Here is a 24,694-nt window from a genome sequence, read left to right as displayed (position 1 = left end):
ACCGTGCAGGTTAATGAAGTCATAGAGTATATAGATATGGTAGCAAAGAAGTATGGTACAACAATTAATAGGGTTTTTTTTATGCACTGCCCTCTGCTACTGCCCACCACGTAGCCCTACAGTCTACAACAGCCTCTTGTGGATGGTGATCACCCATCCAAGCATGATCCAGGCTCGAACCTGCTGGGCTTCTGAGATTTGACGATGTAGGGCGCATTTTATATGATCTCGTCTGTGCAAACGAGTGACAAAACATGTCAGACAAGCCAATGTTGAGTAGACTTTTCCCCCCTCAAATTTGGTTAAAATTCTGGGCAGTCATTCGATTCATGTCGCGTGAACATAATAATACATTTTAATCAATACATCCGCTACTTTCTTAGTGTTCAACTTACTTAAATGTGTTATTGGAATTTGCAATTGCTGGATTAAGACCTTCATTCAGCAGTGGATTGTATGTATGTTGAACTTCTTTCTCACCGTACGTAGCCAACCATGCTAATCGGAGGTGTGGGATTGACGAAGGGCTGTTAAATATTATTTTATTTTGTAAGTCTGTTGTCGTCTGTATGTATGTTTGCCTGTCTCTCGCTCTACACGTATAATATGTTTACTGTTGCCTTCTTCTTGGTTCTTTCGGTAAAGTCACGTAGAAGGGAAGTAATAAAATAATAAAAATAAAACATAATAAAATAAAATAATTCTCACGACGTTTCGGCTACAACGCAAGCAGCCGTCTTCAGAAGACGGCTGCTTGCGTTGTAGCCGAAACGTCGTGAGAATTATTTTATTTTATTATGTTTTATTTGTATTATTTTATTACTTCCCTTCTACATGACTTTACCGAAAGAACCAAGAAGATGAATCCCTGCAGTCACGAAAGCTTTAAATCGAAATTTACTGTTGCCTTGTTATCACTTAGTAATAGGCCATTGCATTGCTTGGCCTCACAGAGGACACCGCAGGCAATTTAAAATCAGAGCAATGCGACCTGGAAATTGATTAACTCAATACTGCCCGAGGTCGTGTGTATAGCATCAATAATTATTGAGCCACTGGCCTCCCCCTGTGCCATTTGGCCAGTGCACCCCAGCCCTTTCCACCACCCTACTGGAGCGTTCTGTGTATTGGTTCTGGGGTCACTCCTTGGTCGATCCATCTTCTAATAAGTTCCCGGTGAGGTGTGTAAACATCCGCGTTGTGAAGATGACTGGTGGTCAGGCCATGACTGACCAGACCACCTCCATTGTGTGCCATGCCAAGTCTCAATATGAGCACGCTGTTAGAATTCGACCCAATAGTCTTGTTTTAACCGATACGACGGATCTGGTACCTGTTTAAAGTGGTATTTGAACTTGCCATGGCCTTTCCCTAGGTTTGACTCAGCCTTAAATGAATACTGGTGTAGTGTGAAATAAGCTTGTTTGCAGGCGTTATGTGGATTGTTGCGTCGTTGAGATTGAGAGAGACCATGAGAAGTTGGCAACAGCTATGAGAGGTCTTCATCAAGCAGTGGCTAGAACCTGGTTGGTGATGAATGTATTGGTTGGTGTGTGTCGGCATAGGATAATGTACTTGCTGCAAACCCTGCCCCTGGACTACAGCACCCGCGGACTGATTACCATTGCCAATGGCGTAAGTATTTCGCTTGCTCATCACAAATGGACACACTGCCATTCCAAGTAACAGATACAGCAATATAATGATATGAGTCATTTGTATACTGCAGTCTATTAAAAACATTGATATAGCGTCAAAAAAACAGAGGCAGCCAAATTGGAAAACGCGCCTGAGAGTACGTCCGCTGCAGAGATGTAGCTCTGAAATTAGGTTGTATGCATGCATGCATGTGCTAGATGGATTGTTACGGCGCAAGACGTTGAGATGGTGAATACGTTTTGGGAGGCCTTCATCCAACAGCGGATTGATCATGGCTGATGCCACGGTGGCGAGATATTAACTGCCTCGCCTGGTATGCAGGAGGTCGCGGGTTCGATCTCGACCCTGACGCCTGTGTATTTGGATTATTCTTTGGTTCTTTCGGTAAAGTGACTTTACCGAAAGAACCAAAGAATAATTCCTGCAGTCACGAAAGCTCCAAAATTAAGATTGTGTATTTGGAGTTTGCACGTTCTCCCCGTTGTCGCGTTGATTTTTCTCCGGGTCCTCTAGGTTTTTCCCTCCACATTTAAAAACATGCGCTTAGAATATTTGGCTGCTATAAATTTCCACATGATAAGCCACTTCGTTGAGCTATCATTTGTGGCCAGGTCGTTTGTGAAAAAAAGTGATATAGCTCAGTGCACCTTACCTCGTAAAATCAAAAGTTTTTCAGCTTAGTTTGATGACTGATAATAGCGCCTCTCTTTCGCGACGGGTTTCGAAGTGCTAACATTTTTTTTTGGTGCGTGCGTCTCCAGCAGTCGATGTCGGACGCGAAGGTGACTTACAGACAGCGCGCGCGAGCGCTGCATTGCCTCCTCCGCCTAGCGGACGCCCCCACCATCGAGTCCATCACTAAGCAGCCTCTGGAGAAAGTCCGGTGAGCATCGACCCACGCCCGTCACGAACACGGCCTTACAACCCACACGCCTGTGTAATCCAGCACTTTGGAAGCGAGTGTGGGCGGATCATATAGATTTATGAAATGTCCACAAACCCTCTGGGCTGCGAGGTGGCCTAGAGGTCTGCTCCTTTTTACACGCTTTTATTTAACTCACTCCATCTGTTGTATCCTCAAAAAAGAAATCGTGTAACTCAATTTTTACCTAGTTCCAAATGTACTGTCGACTGTTAACTTGAAATAGCTATGTCATACTGATGACAATACTATATTCTATCATAAAAAAAATCCCAAACATATTTTTTTACATTTTACACACTTTTATTTAACTTACTGTATGTGTTGTCGTATCCTAAAATCGTGTAACTCAATTTCAACCGTATTCCCAATGTCGTATCGACTGCAAACTTGGTATAGGTGTGTCATACTGATGACAATACTATATTCTATCATTGAAAATTAAAAATATCTATTTTTAAACAATCTTTTTTATGGCTATAATTGTCCACGTTTACGGCTCTAATTCTCGACGCTCAACTCACGTTGGCTGTAAATCACCACGGTCCCTTACGGATGCAAAAAGACGAGGATCAAAAGAAAGCTGTCTCTTATTCTTAGGTTTTTTCAGTAAAGTCATGTAGGTAAAACATTAAAATTAATAAAAATAAAATAAAATTCACGACGTTTCGGAGGCAACACAAGCTTCCTCGTTTACTTGATACAGCTGTCGTGGCTGTGACGGTTCCACTTGAAGACGGAAGCTTGTGTTGCCTCTGAAACGTTGTGAATTTTATTTTATTTTACTTTTATTAATTTTAATGTTTTACCTACGTGACTTTACCGAAAAAACCTAAATATGAATCCTTGCAGTCACGAAAGCTTCAAATCTAAAGCTGTCTCTGGTGTGGACCAATCAGTTTCAAGGACAATGCATATAATATCAGAGTATGTTTTTTGTTTGCATTCTGACCACAGGCATTGTGGTTAATGGAGACATGATTCCTTGTAAAAGGTTTCAGTTTGGTGTTTTTACATCTTAACACCTGTTTTGTTGCTAGAATAAAGGGGTAAACCTATTATCATTTCAAGAGCCGCAATGCATAGGAATACTAAACGGTGGTCCTTAATAAATATCGTCACTAAACAGTCCTTAAAGAGCCGCATGCGTCTCCGGAGCCACAGGCTGCCAGCATAAAAATCTATATCCAAGTTTGAAAGCCACACGATGGATTAAGACTGAAAAAAATGCTGCTGTGCCTCTGTTGAATTTCCATAGTTCTCAGTGGTTTAAAATGTGTTTTCTGGAGGTCTTCTATGCAAACCGGTTCATGAGGATGGATCAGATCATTTTTTTACAGTAATTCACATGGGTTGTATTATAACCAATTAAAGCGGCTACCCTGGGCTTATTTAGCAAATGGCAGGCTCTCTTTAGCGGTGGTGAATTGCGCTTCGCGACTGATGCCCGCTTGTTTTACATATTTGATGTTGGTTGTGTTTTATAACCTGAACAGATACGACCTGCACTCCTACCTGTACCTGGCCCAGTTTGAAGCCCTGTCCATTCCTTACACGGTCGACTCGTTCCACAACAGTTCCAAAGAAGGCTTGATCAAGGGGCTCTGGAAGAATCACAACCACGAGCCCAGGGCAAGCGATGCACACAGCTGATATCCCACATGTCTGCTGTTCCACATGATTTGCTGGACATCTGTGAAAAAGAGCTTTATAGCGCATCAGATTCCTCGAGTATAAATAAATCTTCCGATTCTGATAACCCACACAATTGATGTCCCGCAAATTACATTTTACACGCCTGATATTCAATGCCTGCCTTCTCACACACCGAGAGTTCTACAGATAAACTTCATTGCTCACCCGCCTTTTCATACGATTCTTTACAAAAACTACATTCCTGCGTGCCTGTGTTCAAATGAATTTTCCCATTTTTTGTTTACATTTGTTCTTGCTTTTAAACCACGTGCTGAAATGCCAGGGAGATAATCCCTTGGGGCTACAGCAAGCTGGCAGGTTATTGGGTCAATGGAGATCAATGCATTATCGGCGTTTTCTATCATGTGTGGAGACTCCGCAATTTTGGTTAAATGAATCGTGCTCAGCACACATATACAGCCTTCCGCATGCGTCGCATAATTGTGCTTGTCACCAGGCTGTGCGGTTGGTGGCCGAACTGAGCTTGGATTTTGGAGTGTACGACCTGCAACTCTGGAGTGGAGTCCTGCAGAAGCTTCTGGCCTTCAACATGGTGAGGAGAATTAAAACAAAGATCCCCTGTATAACCTTCACATACATTTTGGCCAAGTGCTGCGAGCGAGCACCTACAAAGGCTGGCACGGCACACGGAGGAGGTGGTTGGCCAGCACCACGCCTGCCTTTGTCTCCAGAGGCTGATGAGTTGATGAGTTAATGATGACGTCACCCTGCTGCTGCTCTATATAAGAACGGGAGACAGAGCAGAGCCTCACCATTCTGGCGAATTTCCCGATGATGCTGGATGCAATTACCAGCGAAACGTCGGTCTACTCAAAAATTGTAAATGTTGTGGTTTCACGCTTCAACACACCGGTGGGCTAAAGCAGTGAACTATTTGTCTTTTGTCAACGTGACACTTTTTTACTGATTGGCCGTGTCGGGTGGTGGAGGGTTACGACACATTTATAAATAACGCGATCTAAACCCAAAAACGTTGATTATGAATCCAGAGGCTGAGTCGACCTGCACGGTGTGGGCAGGCTCTCTTCCCGCAATGGATTAGCAATAAGGGACTGTATATATATGTATATGTTCAATATCTAGTACTGTATAATACTAAAGTTAGTGCATTACATTTTTACACAAGCTTCAATGGCCCTGTTGCCAACACACTGCCATTTTAAGATTAATATCAAAACACTGGTGGTTGACAATCGCTGCCAAATAAATACAATTAATGTAAACAAACGTGTGAGCATATGGGACCCTCGTTGTCACTAAAAGCTATTGTTCTGTCTCCCCAAGCCAATTATAGATTGTAGTGTCACTGTGCTGGTAGGTGAAAAATTACACAAGTCCACCAAACTGCTGAATTGAAGTTTTGCACGGTTGTTGTACGTCACGTGTTACAAAGTACTTGGAATCCGTATCTAATCCACAGATCGATTACCTGCGAGTGGTATTGGTTAGGATCACACCCATCACGTCTCTCTGGCAGGTGAGTGGATCTCCTGCTTGTTTCCTCGCCACAATAAGGCTCCCTTTGCATGGAGTGGCTGCGTGCTTGGAATTACATTGAGAGAGAGGGGGGAAGGAGGACCACGTAGATCAGAGAATATACGGCGAGTTGGAGACAGCTTATTGACTTGAAAAATTAAGTGTGCCTTGGGGAGGGCACGTTGCCAAAATAAATGATGCCCAGTGGTGGAGATTAACGATGGAGTGTTATCCAAAGGTGGGAACACGCCCAGAAGAACGTCCACTGCAGAGGTGCAGCGTTGATTTCCTGTGCAGAAGCTACATGGATCATGAACATCGTGAGATCAAGACAGATGGCAATAGTTCTAGATTTGAAGTTTTCGTGACTGCAAGCATTCATACTCTTTGTTTTTTTTCGGTAAAGTCACTTAGGTAAAAAATTAAAATAAATTAAATCACGACGTTTCGGAGGCAACACAAGCTTCCGTCTTCAGGTGGAACCGTCACAGCAAAACGGTTCCACCTGAAGAAGGACGCTTGTGTTGCCTCCGAAACGTCGTGATTTAATTTATTTTAATTTTTTACCTACGTGACTTTAACGAAAAAACCAAAGAGTATGGATGGCAATAGATTGGGAAGGCCTTCATCCAGCAGTGGATATATCATGGCTGTAGATTCATTTTTATCTATAGGTTCATTATACCTTGTGGGCTTTAATATTTTCAAGCCAAGGAAGCTCACCCTGGATATGTGTTGGAGCCTCTTGCAGCAAAGAAGCATCACGGAGGAACCTTATTCTAAAAGTTATTTTTACTAGAAAATCGTAGCACATTTTTTTGTTCAGGGAATTTTTTACGCAGCCAGAAACACCTGAGCATTACAATAATTCAAGATGTTTTATTGAACCTCTGAGTGTAATTAGCTTGACTCAGCACACCTGGAAAGTTTACAAAAGTCGATTATTTTTCAAAAGAGCTAATGAAGTAGTTTGACACGGGCATAGATTTGGACCGAACGATTTATGCTTCCCTATGTGGTTCATTCATCATCTCTACAGTGGCTCTTGTTATCCACTGGTTGTAATAAAAAAGAGCTTCCATGCATAGCCTTTATTTCATCTATCACTGCTGCTGAGTGTGTCCAAAGAAACTTGCTTCTCTTCTATATTTTAGGTTCCAAATTTTGCAAGAACGTGGAGGTCTGTCATCTCAACACCACTGATCGAAGGTTGGTCATTGTTGCTTAAGGGTCATGGATACGATTGATTTCTGTAATTGCTTTCTACTTTGAACTGTTAATGAAATGTTTTCATGCAAATACACAAACATTCTTACAGTTCTTTACAAAGGCAGCTAGTTTTCGTTTGATCCAAGTTTGAAATTTATTTCATTTCCTGCTGTGAAAAGTATTTGTTTTCAAAGTTTAAATGCAATTTTGATTGTGTTCAAATAAATTAAACAACTTAACCTGCTCTGTGCGTCTTTCCTGCAGCTTCCTGCCCTTTGACTCCCAAACAAAAGGATGATTGCCATCACTCTTTCTTGTTACTGCTCAGGTACTTTATAAACAATGTTGATAAGCGATGATGCAATATAACACTTTGGATTTACAGATGGTCTAAAGCAGCGGTCCCAAACCTTTTTGGCACCAGGGACCGGTTTCGTGGAAGACAATTTTTTCACGAATCGGTGGGGGGGGGGGGTTCATCATTGGGTCTTTCCCCCTTTTCAAAGAAGCTCTCCAGCGACGTTTGTTTTTTACTCATGTTGGCTACTAGGGGTTAGCAGCTTGTGGGCTTACCAACACTGTGACTGAGACAAGTGCGCAGTGCGGGAAAGAGGCACGGACGGAAGTGGTAAATAAAATAATGGCCGGGCCACGCGCGGACTCACGCTCACCTCCTGCTGTGCGGCCCGGGCCACGGACCTGTACCGGTCCACGGCCCGGGGGTTGGGGGAGCGCTGGTTTAAAGTCACCCGCAGCTCTAGCAGCTTTTAAATTAAGGGGGTTGGGAGGAGATTTATGTTCTTGGTTCTTTTGGTAAAGTCACGTAGAAGGGAAGTAATAAAATTATAAAAATATAATTTATTATGTTTTATTTTTATTATGTATTACTTCCCTTCTACGTGACTTTACCGAAAGAACCAAGAAGATGAATCCCTGCAGTCACGAAAGCTTTAAATCGAAATTTAGGAGATTTATGATTGAAAGATACATAGCAAATATCATTATAATAATCTGCACACATTAGGTGCCTTTTAAAACGTCTGAAGGCAATTAGGACTGTAAGTCTCTCATGTAAGTCTGCACACGTGCTCGCGAACAGCTGTTAGCGAGCAATTATTATGGCCGAAACAGCACACAAGAGGGTGGGTGGCCAACACCACGCCCGGCCACCTTTTGTTTCCCCACTGGAGATGTTTACACACCGCACCGGGTACTCATTTGAGGCCGAGTCGGCCTAGGGGAAGTCCACGACCGGTTCAGATAATCGTCACACGGTTTCACAAGTGGCAGGTTTCACAAGTGGATGGTGTGGCAGTTGGGTGGAATTTGGTGTGAAGGTGCAGCTATTCGCACCTCGCCCTCTGGGCAAAGATGCACCGTCACAGTCGCATATGTATGTCGCGTTTCAGATGCCCTGTTCTCGCCGACCTGGACCTCCTGGCTGTCGGCAAGATGTTTTCCCTGCTGGGGCAGCTCGCATTCACGCTGGGCTCCCTGCTGCTTGTCCCCGTCTCTCAGAAGCGCACCCTTCAGCTCCAGGTTGTCACTCGCGCCCGCGTTTGCCTCCCCGCTCCTCGCAGTTGTCTGCTATGAAGTAAGGGGCCATCCGTTTAGTACGTACGCATGGAGGGGGGAGGGGGGGTTCACCCAAATGCGTATGCTTGCGTATGGGGGGGTGTACTGACAAAGTTCATACGCATAGGAAACAGGTTGGGAGGGAGGTGAAGCCTCGATAGTAATTTGTCTACATTGGCCTTCAAATGAGCTCCAGTTCAGTTTCTTCAGCTGTTAGACAACAAGTACTAGCGGGAGAAGTAGGACTGTGGGAGAGGTGTCACTTGTATGCCACCGTACCCCTGACTGCTAGCAATCACGCAGATCAGCTGTGAGTCTGACAGTCTGGCAGCCTGCCCCATGGATTACACATCTGGCCTCACTACAGACTGCCGCTGGCTCAAGATTTTAGCTGCCGCAGGCCAGTGTAAAACGACACCAGTGCATTCACACGACTGAGTCTTCTGACAGTGAGAACAATCAAAAGCTGGATGATGATGACGTCAGCTACGCTGTGGATATTGAGACGGCGGCCCAGCAGACTGCAGCTCATGCTGCTGTGCTTCAGCCTGACATTGCGCGTGTTGACGAAATCCCTATAATACGTAACCTGTCCGACTGGGTTCAGTCGGCGTTTGAACCTAGCGGACACCAGACAATCTTTTTAAAGGTACGCAACTTAATTCTTTAATGCATTCGGCGGTGGACTATCTGATTGCTTAAACACGTTAATATTATTCATCCTTGATCATTTCTGCGTGGATTAAATACCGGCCGTTCTATAGGATTTGTCAAGCTTACGTACGCCGGTCGGGGGGGGGGGTGGTGTAAAAAGTACGCGTGCGTACAGGGAGGGGTGGAGGGGTCAAGTTTTGACAGATTTTTGCGTACGTACTACATGGATGGGGCCCCTAACATGTGGTGTTAAAGGAGGTGGCGCGCGTGGCTAATAGGGAACAAAGGACCCGTTGACCTGAGCCGTGGAGGTAACGCGTCATCGCGAGTGGCGGTAGCGCGTCGTGACGCGGATGCGGAGATGTGGGGGCGGTGTATGACGGCCTTGTCACAACACTGAGCTGCTGCCGCTGCTGAGACGCTGGGTTCGAAACCAAGTTTGAGCCACCCAACTGTGATTTCACTGGATTCTCAGTTCTACTGATTTGATGGTCCCTGTCCAGTCAGTTTGCAAAAAAAAACTCCATCGAAATGTAATGTATTTTTTCACTTGATTTTGTTTATTCCAGTGCTGATAATATAAAAAAAGCATTGCTTTAATTGGCATGAGATAGACACAGGAAACATGGCATTTGTCGGGGTTACTTTGAAAATGTTTATGCTGGGTAGTTAAAAGGAATGGCACAACTCAAAAAATCAACAGTACGTATCCTCTGGATGCACGTCAAGCTATATAGAGCTGTCTGCCATAAATCCGATGCTTTATTGATGAGAACATTTACTTTTAGAGGTGGCTTAGTGGTCCAGTGATATTACTGCAGCATGAATTTCGTACATTTTAATAGAATATTGCAAAGACGTCACGAGCACCACCACGGCTCGGCCAAAATCCACGTTAAAGTCTTATTCTTACTAACGATACTTCTAAACCCTAGTCGGACAATTCAGGAGACAGTCTGGACAAATGCTGTATCTGGAAGATCAGATGCATTTTTATAGATTACGGCTCTTTAAGTCGCCGAATGGCGAGCCTCCCGAACCCATGCGTGTGTGCCAGCCTTTGCCGAAATGTAATGGTGGCATCGCTTCTGTGCCTCCCACTCTCTGCCAGGGCTTCCTCTCCTCGTGCTGTCTGGACACGCTTCTGACACAGGTCTCGGAGGACGTGGACAAGACGGAATTCTCGGGACTTGCACTCCAGGCACGTTGGGTGCACTCGCCCATGATAAGCCTGCCCTTGGGCAACAAATGCATTTTTTTTTTCACTCGGGGTGAAGGGGAGGAGAAAAAAAATCCTTGTAGGACTGGGCACAGTGCACAGCGCGGTTACATCGTCTTTGTATGTCACGTCCCTTCGATTTTACTTCCAGTGTCACTTCGAGAGACGCGACGGCTCTTGATGGGCGGAGAATTCTAGCGTTGCATCGCGTGCTCGCTGCTCGGCAATAGGGTTTGCCTGCTTATAAGATGTGCGATCAAAGACCTGTTGTCGTTTGCGATGTTGGCGTTAAGAAATTGCACAAGCGTGACCGTGGAGTTTAATGCTTGTGAACGTTTCCTGGAGGTGAGTCAACGCGGCGTTAACAGCAAAAGAACTCCTTGTTTATAAAAAAAATGAAATGATCAGCACCCTCTGAAAAAACACATTTTCCTTGACGTTGATGGAGCTGGATGTGAAAGCTCAGCATCTGCTTGCGATGAATTGTGACGCATGCCCCCGTCAGTTATTTGTCGGTATGAATGGCGGATTCGGTGGGGAAACTATGGGGACGGAAGATTGCCAGGGCGCGGATCATCACGACGTATGGCTGGGGCCACACGCGCCTGCGACTCCCCCCACGACGAGGGATGATGGACGATGTGCTTCGCTTTCGGAGGACAAATTAGCCGCCTTGACTGCACGTTCAGGGTGAAGAAACAATTGAAGCGCCTGTTGGACGCTATAGATTTTTTTCGGGGAAATTATCTCTCCTAATTACAATCGTTTCCGCCAATAGACCACGACGTGTAACTTCTCTCTCTGGCGGCGTCCTCGGCAAACACCAGCTCTTCAGATTTTGGGTCCCCTTTTTTTCTTTAATAGAACAGCATCAATTATTCACACATCCCGTAGGGAGGAGATACACCAGTTTGGATAAGCAGCAGTTAGGACAAATGTAGCTGTAGCGTGCGTTAATACAATCCAGCCAAGGTTCGATGACTCCCCGATGCTCGGAAGCAATAAATCATACCAAGCGGCTGGATAGGTGGTGGTGATACGGTCGCCCTGACTGGTACAATACACATCGGTGCAACTCCACCTTCAGCTCAAGGTTGCTCAAGGTTGCCCTTATAAAACTCAACGTTTAACCTACTCATGCCAGCTTGTGCCCGCCCTCACAGTCGGCCATATTTGCGGAATACACCACGCCGCCGTTGACCCTGGCCATTGACCGAGCAACCCAACGTTCCTACCAGCTCCCTCCGCAGGAATGTGTTTTATCATAACGTTACTGTTCACATTCTTTCTTTCTCTGCGTCGTTGCAGCTGCGTAACGTGGTGCTGAGTCACGTGTTTGAGAAGTCGAAGTTCGAGCGACTACTCGGCTCTGCACACTGGTCTCTGGTGTTGAACTACGCTGCTTCCGTGGAGGCGACCCCCAGATCTCTGCTCGCCTTCCTTTCCCAGCATGGCCGGTGAGCGCTGAGAAATCCCATCATTGTCGTCATTATCGTCGTTATCGTCGTCATCAGCTGTGATATAGCCACCCACTGCCGGATGAAGGCCTCCCCAAGCCACCGACGTCGCTCGGTTTCGTGATGCGACGATCTGTCTTAGCACCAGCATACGAGCTGGTTTTGTTGCTCCATCTCCACGGTAGATGTCCTCCTCTCGGGAGCGTTCTGTCCGTTGGCCGCCACTGCGTCGGTAGTCTCGACCGCCGGACGATCACCCCTTCGGGCAACGTTTCCTGACCAAGCCCACCTATTTTCCTTAAGTCAACGTGACGTCTGAAACGGATATTTCATTTTTATTTAATAATGGAAAGCAACGTAATGTACCTAAAGGGGAGAGGTTTTTACCCGCAATTACACACGAATCAAAAACATGGACAATTACATGCAGAATGGAACAAAGGCTGAAAAGTTTGCCGTGAAGAATAGAATGGTGCATGCTTTGAAAATCTACTGAGAGACAGGAAGCAGAGCACAGATTATGGAGAATCCCTGGGAGTGAAAATTATAACAGGACGGCTCATACTTACTCAAGGGGACTTCTGAATCCCACAGTGGAGCACTAAACCATCACGGCTGGGGGCCTGGGTGCGATTCACATGTTTACAGAGGGTAGTTAAGGCCTGGAGGAGCGAATCTATTTATGGCTTTTTTCTCCATTAGATCTGCCAAGACGGATGTTTTTTTTTCTGCCTTGTTTAATTTGCCCACTCACCAATATATAAATCTCGCCCCGAGTCCGCAATTTCCATTCCCTAGTGATTCAGCTTCTCATGTATACCAAGTAGTCGCCGTTTTTTTATATCAAGTGGTGACTGTTCTTTTTACAGTCATTGGTGACTGTCCTCAGACCATAAACTACGCTTGAGCCCTGTCTAAACACGTTCCTGCGGAGGGAGCTGGTAGGAACGTTGGGTTGCTCGGTCAATGGCCAGGGTCAACGGCGGCGTGGTGTAGTCCGCAAATATGCCCGACTGTGAGGGCGGGCACAAGCCGGCGTGAGTAGGTCAAACGTTGAGTTTTATAAGGGCACCACGGGGTGACCAGCCCCTCCCCACCCAGCCCCACCCCTCCCACCCCCCACCCAGCCCCACCCTCCCCACCCAGCCCCTCCCCACCCTCCCCTCCCCACCCGGCCCCTCCCTCCCCACCCAGCCCCTCCTTGCACGACGGACACAATAATCCCCTGTGGGCTGGTGTAACCAGGAGGTTCCTACCAGTATCACAAGAAGTTGCCAGTATTTTAACTCGGGTCCCAGTGGTGCCGGCTGAACACTGAGAGTCTCTCGCATAGCAGTGCAACCCTCCACGTTGGAGAACGACCGTGGAAGAGGATACCACAGAACTACCTCCAAGATCCCTTCAAGTGACCTCTGGTCCATACAGTAGAGGGCACCATGTTCCAACCCACTGTATTATATTAGAGTAATGTTTGTTGCATGATGGTCAAATTAATGTTTTTCATTCTCAGTTGGAACTTAGCCAATTTGGTACAGAACCAAATGTAATATAATATGTCTCCATCGTATATCTACCCCTCCACATAAAACAAGTATTGTTGCACATCCCATCACTCGCAAGGCCTTGTGGAAGTGCATAATATCAGCAGCATGTATTCAATACAAGCAAAACGCTCGGTCAGTTTTGACATTATCTCATTAGCAGAATCAAGCTCTCACATTAACATCACTGGCCCCGGCCACTTCTTTATAACCCTTGAGCTACACTCATTTCAAACCTTTTAAAAGCTGCTGCCTCAGCAGCAGACCATGCTTTCCCACCTGATGACGGACGCTTGTGTGTTGCGCCCGACACGTCGTGATTGATTTTATTTTCTACCTACGTGACTTTACCGAAAGAACCAAAGAGTATAGAATCAAGCTTGCTTGACTCAATAATGCTGAGCTTCCAGATGGAATAGGAATAATCCCGACTTTTAAGTTGTGTTCCTAATTCGACGTAAAACTATATCATATTTAACACAGTAATCTGTATAATGATCACATTTTTAATGAAAACATATTGTCTGCTTTTTTTGTTGTTACTTTTATGCTCCACAACAACGCTAATGATTATTTTGTCTTGACATAATGGTTATGTTGTGTGCTGTAATAAAAAAAAATTCAATTTTTTTTTAGGATTTCACCAGCACACAGTAAGAATGCAGGGCACATCGCAGGGTCTTTAACTTCCAATTTGCTGCACCATCATGGCCCTTGAATTCCTAACACTGCGCAGTCCTGGGACCAAATTGGCACGATTACTTTAGGATTCGCATGATCATCGCGTGCGTGTTTGCACGCGCGCCTCGCAAATCTTTTAACGCTCCCGTGGGTGATTTTGCCCGCCTGCAACCCCGTCTCCGCCTCCCAGCAGCGAACCGTAAAAAGAGTCCTCCGCCGGTGGGATGTAAACAAAAAAAACGCAAAAAACTCGTGGCACGAAAACGTCGCGGAGATTAGGTCCACTGTGAGCGGAGTGCCGTTTCAACGAAGCCCGTTTTACCCTGGGCCGATGCTTCACAAATAACGACAAGGCCAATGAGGACAGTTAGAAAAAGGTGTTCTTTGACACGCAGGTTTTTGCATCCACTCGTAAGCCGACTGGCCATTCCGGATAAGGCCGTGCGTTGGACACAGTTTCTCTCAAACGTTTGCCGCTCACTACTGTGGGCATTTTTCCACACTACTCTTGGCCTTCATAGATGCTCACGAACAGCACTTGCCTCACTAAACATCCTGTGTAGGCTAAACAGTCTATTTTGTGATCTAACCCATAACACCTGGCTCTTTCTTGCGAACTGGCAGCGAGCCTTCGACACTGTATGTGACCTCAAGGTTCACCCCGCCTGGCACACGTGCTGCGGTGCAGTTGCCATCCTCACTTCGTGATGAATGGTGGCTGCCGTCCTTGTGTGTGTGTGCGTGCGTTTTTGTTTTTTTCCCCCCATCCTGTGGCAACGCTGCACATGCCGTTAAACGATCGCAGGCAGATCATCTCGGCACTCTGTTTACATTTTCGGTCGGCGGTTGATGAGTTATTTAAATTTGCGTAAAGGGAGCTATAATGTCTGTGAGGATGTACCAACGCAATAAGTGCCCTGATCGAGGAAAAGTTGTTCATTGTCTCATCCCTTTATGGATCCTTTTCCTCCCCGCTGCCTTTTAGACTCCCAAGCACGTGTAGGCAATGTTACTCAACCTCTGCGCTTCCTCCATATTCCCTGAATGTTTAACGTATTGGCCCAGTTCTTTATTGCACGGGTGTCTCACTGGTGTGTGTGCCTTTCATAGATTTACTTGCAGTGGCCAGTCGTATTTCTTACACCGTGAAGTGAGGGGGGTGGGGGACACACCCTCGTGAATAGGACTCGTGCCGTTTTCTTTTAAATACACGGTGCGACGCTGCAAAGAGAAATAGATCCGTTAAGAAATCGAATAAGTAACCGACATGCTGCCTGAGACTTCCCGAGCGATTTGGCAAAACAACGAATATGAAGCCTTGTATATCAAAAGTTTATACTGCGATATATAAAAAAAAACATCGGGAGTAGTTTATTTTGAGCAGTGTGTGCGCAAGTGGTGGTGTGGGACCGTTCGACTCTTGGGCCTTCCCTAGGTCGACTCAACCTGAAATGAATACCTGATGCAGTGTGACAACATCGCTACGATGGAGACAAAGGCTGCCGGGCGTGGCGATGGCCACCGATCCCCACCCAGTGTGCTGTGCCTGCCTTCATAGGTGCTCACTCACGGTGCTTGCCCCAAAAAACCTGACAAGGCTACATGTGGTAGCTTTGTCTTTGGATTTAGATTCAGTGAAAAATTGCATGTGGGGGGCACTCCAGCTGGAGGAGAAGATGGCTTTCAGACCGGCACGCTGTCTGCATGCCAAATGGTTTGGGCGCTTACCGAAGCAGCACTGGTCCACATCTGGGGCAGTGCCCACAATTTGGGCGACCTCCTCCTAATTACCCACGTGTGGGGTAGTCATGATATTTAAGGCAATTATCCATCGTTTTAGAAAATCTGAATTATTCAGTGGAGCAAGTCAACTATTTGATACGAACACGAAGTTGAATTTGCCGTCACTATCCCGGCGTGGACGACACGGTGAGTTCATCGGAGTACGTCCGATGATGTGATTTGTCATCAGACATGCTATGCCCTCGTTAAAAATCCACTCGGTGATTTTTTTTTCCCCCCAATGATTATCCACATCTTTGTTTGAAGTGTCCGAGATGCACGTTCAAAATCGCGGAACGGCTGCCCATCTGTGAAGCAGCCTTGTTTTTAATCCATCACACACTTCCTTTTAACCAACTCACCAAAAAGTTAAAAGAAAAGCGAAATGCAGGGAATGCGTTGGCAAGGGTATAAAAAATATTTTTTATACAGATAAGAAAAAACCCTCTCTTTATCATAAACACACGCTTGTTACAGAAAAAACGTGCAGGAAGCACAACTGTTCATAATATGCCACCACTGAGGCAGTGTTACTGATGGTGTTTTGTACTAGTATCAACAAAGTGTTGTTTTAATTTCATTTACCGCAACCACCAATGGCACAGTCTATCACGATATTAAGTTTTAATTTACATTATCACCCTGGTTACCTGAGTTTGATTCACAGCCACGGCTAACATCAGTGGTGAGTGATATCTAAACTCGTATTCAGTCTCAGTCCCTCTATAGTGCTCCGTGTTGACCAGTGTGGTGAGGTATGAACAAACAACTGCCATGACTATAACCACAGCAGACTTTAATCCAGCAATGCGTTGGAAAACGCGCTCTGCGTTATTATATTATTATATAATGATTTCCACATTGTCAAAAAATATCTAATCTTGCACGTGCTGTTAATATTATATTGGTATACATTTGCAGCTTGTATGAACTTGATGCAGTAACGGTGAGCAAAATGATTAATATTGTTTTCCGAAGTGATTAAAATACTTTTAAGTTTTAATTGACATTTCAAGGTTTTTTTTTACTTGATATTCAACATGGAAGGACATTGTTGTGCATTTCCATTTTTGCTTTCTTCAAAGTTATATCCCAACTGCGCTGATTGGCGTCATGTGGCAAGACAACCAAATATCTATGAAGAGCTGTCGCAGTGATCAGTGCACCACCTTGTGCGATAGAACAGTCCTGAAAGATGACATCACTTAAACGCACTTCATGCAAATATCTAAATTCCCTGCAATGTATATTTGTTAGATTTCGATCAAAAAAAGTTTTGAATTCTCAATCCTAGAATAAATTAATTGAAATTTAAAATTGACTAATGTATTGTTTGTACAGTCATTGGTAATCAGCCTGAAACGGTTTTCTCCAGGAATCTAGTTTAATAACGGACGGCTGAAGCCTGGATTCATACTCAGAATTTCAGCGTCACAGGCCCAGTGCTCTGACCTCTGTGCCTCCCGTGACACCTCCACTGCGTGATGTTTCAGTCGGAGCGAGGCTGTGGAGCTGCTGAACCACAAGATACGCCGTGGCGAGGAGTTAGATTCCAGCCATTCCCCAGAAGACCTCTTGGAGGTAAGCCGCCACATCAATTCTGATCCCCGCCAACGCAGCAATAACGAAGACAACAAAAAATGTTTCCACGAAAACAAACTGCTACAGTTCTCCAGCTGACACCGCCTTTTAAATGTCATTAATATTGCAGCCCAATTGTGCGGGTTTACAGCGTAGTGGAATTTACGTGGCAGTAAAATTAGTCCCGCCCAATATTTGTCGGCACATCACCTTTACTGCCGTACGTGCAGAAATGCCACGATGCCGTTAAGTCAAACCTTAAACTCCAGCGTGGGAACGTGTAAGTTCTGTCCCGTGGCCTGGCCAACGGGCATGACGCACACCGTGGGACAGTGTTTTCCTCCAGCGGTAAGTGGCAGAAAGATTTTTCCGTTCTGATGTCATCCGTTGCTAATGCGTGACGACGTGTTCCTGCACGAGCCTGGCTACCTCTTTAAATTTTCATGATTGAGTGCGAGGCCTTGTTGGCTATGTAAGTAACGCTGCACAAAGCACTCTGATGCCCGTCTGCAGTTTAATATCGACCTGTATCAAAATCAATAAATGAGTGAGATAATGTGGTCCATTAAAGCCGACTCCAAAAGAACCAAGAATGTACAACACTCTCATTACCCACCACTTTTAAATGTGCAAAATATATGCAGGTGGCTTCAACTTTGAGATGTAATAATTTATCTGTTAAACACGTAGGCTTTCGTGACCAATAGTATCCATAATTGAGGTGTTTGGGTTAGATCGCATAAAATAGTGAAATATATTACGTCGGAATATAAAAATGAATAAATCTTCATTTTATGGATTTTTTTTATCCAATACGGAGTGTAGCGATGCACTCATTTATCGATTGCTTCTTAAGCTCGCGGTACATAAATCGCATCGCGTGAGTTGCGTGTGATGGGGTTCAGCTGGCCCATGCATCTACTACGGGGCTGCTACATTCAGCACATTGTGGAAAATAATCGATTGTTAAAGGAAATCGCAACCCTGAATCACGACAATCCATCGCATTGGCGGGGGTGGCGGGACTGATTCGTTACTCCACTACTAACTGGAGTAGGTTGTAGGCTTCCTCAGGCTCATTGTCAGATTAACTTAAAGCCCACGCGGGAAATCGACCACGAAATCTGTCTTGCTGCGCCGCGTTGGGTGGGACTCCGACAAGTGACGACTCGGTGCGTTTTCCGTTGTGCTTTGTCATTTAGCAGGTCCTGAAGGCCAGAGTTTGGAAATCTGAAGACGTCTCGCGCAGCTGGATTTTCACGAGAGTTAACAAGTGCGTTATCGTCACGCACACCTCGGAAACACTGAGCGAGCGGTGGGACTGCCAGGAGCCAAGGCAAACAGAGAAGCTGGTAGCGACGTTATTCACGAGGTTGAGCGTGCACCTAGACGCTGGAGAGCGCGCAGTCGTGCAACTCATCGGGTGAATTTTAAATCCTCCCCTAAGCGCCATATTAGACCGGATTGCGATATCTATATCCTGTTGTTCTAACGACGCGTCGCCTGCTCGTAAATTCCCTCGGCGATTGTTCTGCTGTCACCATTCACTTGGGCTTTGGGGCGCGTTAACCTTTAGGCACAAAACCGCGCCGCGGGTGCCCATATCTGTTCCCGCAGTCGCTGACATCGCCCTTGAATGCATTGTGGACTTGGCATCCGATGAAGGGACAGGAACTGTTGTGTTTAATGTTAATGAGGCCTACCCACCATCCCTTTGGCAAAAACACAATTAGAATTAAATTGTCACTGGGGTACTAAGGATAAGCAGGTTGATGAATGTGTATGAAGACATGCATTGAGTCTGTGTCGTGAAAGCCAGGGGCTGTTAGCTCTTTACAAAGTAGCTTTCTATCTCTGCCACCCCTATTAAAAGTGGTTTGTTCCACGTCCGTGCACCCCCACATGCTTGCACAAGGTGTGGGTTATTCTATTTTTGAGTAAGCCTGTTCTAAGAGGGGTGTTTGGGTATGTTCATTTTTTTCAGTGCTCTTGTAGACACCTTTATCTGGGCGTTTTGCTGTCTTGATTTGTTTATTCTCTGCCAACGTATGTAAGCTTTGCACTTTCAGACTCATTTCTTTCAAAAATCCGTATCTATAATGTACAGTGTTCGGACAAGAAAGAATGACATTTCAGATTCCTGACAAATGAATTAGCTTTTAATAAAGATGATTCTTTGCGCACAAATGTCTGTAACGTTTGCTGTTTTTGTTTTGGATGTGGGCTTTGAAAGTTTCAATCATCCGTCAATCGATCAGTGACGGCACACCGCAAAATCACAGGCAATCACTGAAAATCACAGGCAATCACTGTAAACCCTCGATTGCAGCTGCTTCGCAACTACAAGTTGCTCGCAACTGCACGTGGTGAGACGTGTCCCATCGGCGTCAGACCCCCGTCACTCGAGCGCTGGCTGAGAGACAGGAGCCACCGTGTGAAACAAGGAATTTCTCACGAAAACGCACAATCTGCACCTTTTTGCCAGCCGTTATTACCGTTGGCGGTCGCGGCATTGGCTTGATGCCGATCCTAAAGCCTCTACCACTACCCAGCTTGCATTTTCACTGCGATCAACCCCTTTCATTCGTCTAGCTTGGCACGCGTCAAGCTCCACACTTGGTGCCTCTGCATTCTGCTGCGTCCATACGTCGTTATAACAACAGCTCTCTGATGTGGTGCCGTGCCGTGCCGCGCGTTGCTTGGCGTGATGGCCGAGGTGTCGCTGCACATGGCGGGAGCTTCTTCAGCAGCTGATTTGAACAAGAAAAGAAGCAAGCTACCATTCAAGCATGCGGAGCGAAACGTCGGACGTGCCAAACAATACGTGGTACAATTGGAACAGGCCGGAGAGCTGTAACAGCACAAACAGAAAAACTACGCGGTAATAATGATACAGTAATGTAATAATATACAGCCACTTGTGATTCCACTGCTGTATGAAGGCGTTCCCTCACCTTATTGGTCTCAGGAGTTGTTTGACCATACCTCTCCACGCTGGTCAGTGCGTGTTGCCGGGAGGGCACACGGGAATGGTTCAAATATCACTCGCACTCACATTGGCCAAAGACGGGAATCAAACTCAGGTTGACGGGATTATAGTGTAGCGTGCTGGTCACTGGCATGCCACCCCAATCGTACATGGGAGGAACTATGTATGTATGTTGAACTTCACCATTGGAACCTCATTTGCCAGTAAAAAATATGATCTTTTTTTTTAAAGGTGTCCGTTTTTTTTTTAAAGGTGTCAGTTTTGTTGCCAGATAGAAGGGGAAAAAAAAAAACAATTATCATTTTTTTACTGGCAAATGAGGTTCCAGTGACCAATTATCATATGTTGAACTTCTTTCGCACCGTACGTAGCCAACCATGCTAATCGGAACTGTATACAGTAATAGGGACGGGGACCTCGCCATAGGAATATTTAATTTCCACCACTCGCTCGGGGGCTTGCCAATGGACGTCAGTGGTGCTGCATTGTTGATTTCAGCGGGGAGACAATGACTTCACTTGTGACGCACGAGGTTGCTTGGTGTTGATGGAGAAAAAAATGTGACGTGCATTCGAGTGGGCAGGAATTTCTTCATTATTAAAAGCCACTTGCTCGGCCGAACAGATGTGAATCACTGCACTGTGTTAATGGTGCGGAGTGGTGGCGCAGTGGTTAGTGCACTGCTGTGAAGCCGGCTATTTGAGGTCGATCCCCGGTCACGGCCATCAACGGTGATGATCGATATCTGAACCGGTCCCCCCCCCCTTCACCAACCCGCATTGGCCAGCGTAGCGAAATATTTTCAATCAACCCCTCTATTATGTTTTGTATTATTAACACTGCATGGGCCTGATGCAGATTGCTGGATAAATTGTCAGTTTCGCCAAATATCTAGTGTCAAATGTAAAAAAACACAAATCGCCACTCGTTTCAACCAATTTGCCAAATTGTTACGCCGGAAATGTATGAAAAGGTGTCTTTTTTTTTTTACCGCCAACTCGCGCGATTCGGGACTATGTGTCACCAGAGTGGGCGGGCAGCTGTCGCAGGCGCTGCTTCGACCTGTGTGCAATGTCAGGCTGCCCGCTGGCTGTGTGAGACAAGCGACGGGGGTGGGGGGGTTGGGGAGTGAAGCGACTTGCAGAGAGAGATGGCGTACGCCTCCTGCTCACGGGTGTCCACTACACGTGTAGAGGAATTGGCTTAATGCTAGAGATGTTTGAATGGGTGGCGCAGATGACGTGCGGGTTTGTCGGTGAGGGCTGGTTAGGGGGCAACCCCCGGCTTACAACCAACATTTCTTTGAACGCGCCTGATCGCGTCGGATGTCGCGAGACAAAAAAAGCAGTCGTCAGAGGAGGATGCGAAACAGTCGAATGGGAGACGGCCTGGGAATGCCATCGGCTCGGGCTGCGGGCAATTGTTTCTTAAATCCATCTTCTGAGGGCGTGTTGTCTTCGTATGCGTGGTTGATTTTTTTTTCTTCTTCCATTGTTGCATGCTCCCATTTTCTCCCACACCCACACCTCCCCCCAACCCCTCAAAAAAATAGTCATTAAAATAGAATTAGTCAAACATGCCAACAATGTAGCTGGGATTCTCAAAAAAAAAGTAATCTTAAGACTCGGCGGATTAACAAGCGGCATTAAAGTTATTATTTCGTTTCGCGGTGGGGAGCGTACACGTTAAAAGCAGGAGTGCAGTTCGCTTGTTTTAGACAGCCCCGTTGTCAAAACCACTTTGGTGATGTTTCGGAAAATGCGAACTGTAAACAAAGAAATAATGCGTCCGAATACACTTATCATCCAAACTCGCCATCCAGCTGTGGAGTGACCATGGTTGATAATGATGACGACGGTGATGAATGAAAACGTAGTTTATACGCAATCAAGCTTGCTTCCCCATAAATTATTCCCCAACCCCCCACCCCCCTTCGAATAGGGTGCCACGGTGGTGAGATGTTAACTACCTCGCCTGGTATACAGGAGATTGTAGATTCGATCCCGATCCTGACGCCTGCTGTATATTTAAAATGTGCATGCCTCTCTCCCCGTGATCGTGTGGATTTTTCTCCGGGTTCTCTGGGTTTTCCCCTCCACATTTAGAAACGTGCGTTTGGAGTTTTTGGCTGCCGCTATAATACATGTCCACGCGATAAGCCACTTCTTCGTTGGGCTGTCACTTGTGGCCAGGTCGCTTCTGCAAAGGTGCTATACAGCTCAGTGGGCCTTACCTAGTAAAATACAAATTTATTTTTTTTAATCTGTGAGCGGCAACGGGTTCAAGTGTGCGCCACTTGTGGAACCGTTTACCCCGATGAGACCCTGCCAAGACCTCATCCGGCGAGGGGTTGGGTGGCAGTGCCTGGCAGCGGCGTCTCCTCCTCGCGTGATCGCGCGAGCGACGCTCTCATTAGGCGCGGCATCTGTTGCGAGCGAGCGCGGAGCGAGCAGCCGTCACTTACTCACTTACTCCAAGGGTTAACATTGGACCCGTGTGCCGCACGGAAAACCATGTCGCTTAACAGACAGAAATTGAACTAAACTATGGTTTATTTTACAAGGTAAGGCCTGCTGAGGAGAGATCTGGCCGCAAATGATAGCTCAACGGAGTGGCTGATCACGTGGAAATGTATAGCTGACAAATACTCTAAACACATGTTTATAAATGTGGAGGGGGAAAAAATCCGAGGGACCCGGAGAAAAATCCACACGACCACGGGGAGAGAGGCACGCAAATTCCAAATATACAGCAGGCGTCAGGGTTTGGGATCGAACCCACGACCTCCTGTGTACCAGGCGAAGTAGTTAACATCTCGCCACCGAAGGGAATGAACGATTTGGAATGGGAATTTGCAGCTCGCTTCTATGGAAGCGAGGGCACCCACATGGCCGAGCGATCACGTGGCACGAAGCTGCGATCATTCTGGCAGCGATGTTGGGATTGTGGTCGTGAAACGCTCAGGACGGTCTTTTCGTTGGCTATGCCAGATTTCTTGTTGTCTGATGTTACGTCTTTTAGAAGATGACATTTTTAACATTTGGAAATCTGGCAGTTGGCAGCGCGTCGCTCTCGCAGCAGAATAGCTCTTGAAGATGAACGGTGGCTTTAGCTTAATCGAGTGTGCAGGGCGGTGCGATCGCACAGGGACCCACGGGTTGGTGGGGACCCAAGCTCCGATTGGCACGCTTGGCTACGTAAGTTGCAATAGAATTTGAACATACATACACCGGGTTATGAAGAGGAGTGAAATTGGAGAGGGGGACCCCTTCTCATCCCTGGCACCAGAGTCCATGTCAACCACGACTCGCCACTGGAGATGGACGTCAGGACTACCTGGTCCCAAGTCGACCTCGTGTCCGTGCTCGGCGCACACCTGTTGGTACGCGCCGTCCAAAGATTGTCACGATCCTCGTTTGTCGCGGGCTCGAATTGTGCCAAATGTAGTGAAAACTCAAGCTTTAAAAAAAAACAACAACGCGTTTTCTTCGTGGTATTTATTTGGCAAGCCAGACTGAGACCATAAACTCGCTGCACCTTCAGCAACCGGTTTTGGTCACGGCTGGGCACCGGGTTTGAATCCAAGGAAGGTGTCAAGGGTGGTGCCACCATAGCTCTCTGACCCCTCAACCCACCCAGCCAACCCCGAGAGATTCGCCTAATTTTAGGCGGGACGGTATGTCAAAGAAAACAGCTGCTTGTGGTGGCCCAGAACAGCGCTTTCTTCATCATCACCATCATCAACACCATCATCATCATGCACAGGCCTTTTTTGTCCATCCACTGCTGGATGAGGGCCTCCTCCACACGTCGTGCGGGTCACGTGGGGCCATGTGGATTATGTGTCCTACTTAACCCCGCGCTGGTTCGCGCGCCGTGGTGATGGCATGGGAGCAGAGTACAGTACAATAATGGATTTTTCTCTACTGCTCTCCGCTGCCCACACCAGAGCCCCCCCCCCCCCGCCAGCAGCCAATAGCAACTTGTTTTTTTTTTGTGCGCGGTGGTCGCTCATCCAAACACGATCGAAGCTAAACCTTTTTGCGAACTATATAAGCATCGCCTTGTACCCCTAGAAGCCGGAGTACGAGACTCTTAGACGCTGTCCCTTGAGCTGAACTGTATTTCTCTTCGAAACAGGATTATCTCCCCCCCCCACCCCACAATTATATCCCATTGTGTGCTCTCGACATCATCTCATGAGACGGAACGTTTCCATTCCGAAAATTCCCG

The 24,694-nt window shown here is 46.4% G+C and overlaps 1 protein-coding gene across 1 annotated transcript in view; it reads left to right on the top strand.

The window, feature by feature from the left end:
• Positions 1-19,096, top strand: part of KNTC1 (kinetochore associated 1) — a 72,372-nt gene extending 53,276 nt beyond the window's left edge. Inside the window, exons 54-66 of the mRNA XM_061580800.1 lie at positions 1,566-1,635; positions 2,421-2,542; positions 4,078-4,213; positions 4,734-4,829; positions 5,718-5,774; positions 6,928-6,982; positions 7,247-7,310; positions 8,392-8,521; positions 10,323-10,412; positions 11,739-11,887; positions 17,385-17,472; positions 18,675-18,745; positions 19,090-19,096. Coding sequence (XP_061436784.1) covers positions 1,566-1,635; positions 2,421-2,542; positions 4,078-4,213; positions 4,734-4,829; positions 5,718-5,774; positions 6,928-6,982; positions 7,247-7,310; positions 8,392-8,521; positions 10,323-10,412; positions 11,739-11,887; positions 17,385-17,472; positions 18,675-18,745; positions 19,090-19,096 — 1,135 coding nt within the window. The remainder of the gene's footprint in view (positions 1-1,565; positions 1,636-2,420; positions 2,543-4,077; positions 4,214-4,733; positions 4,830-5,717; positions 5,775-6,927; positions 6,983-7,246; positions 7,311-8,391; positions 8,522-10,322; positions 10,413-11,738; positions 11,888-17,384; positions 17,473-18,674; positions 18,746-19,089) is intronic.
• Positions 19,097-24,694: the final 5,598 nt, after the last annotated feature.

Source organism: Lethenteron reissneri, chromosome 8 (assembly GCF_015708825.2).
Source record: "Lethenteron reissneri isolate LAM-NWPU_2019-01 chromosome 8, ASM1570882v1, whole genome shotgun sequence".
In the NCBI taxonomy this organism is placed as follows: Eukaryota; Metazoa; Chordata; class Hyperoartia; order Petromyzontiformes; family Petromyzontidae; genus Lethenteron; species Lethenteron reissneri.
The sequence above is the reverse complement of the archived record's forward strand: the minus strand, read 5'-3'. Positions and strand labels throughout refer to the sequence as shown.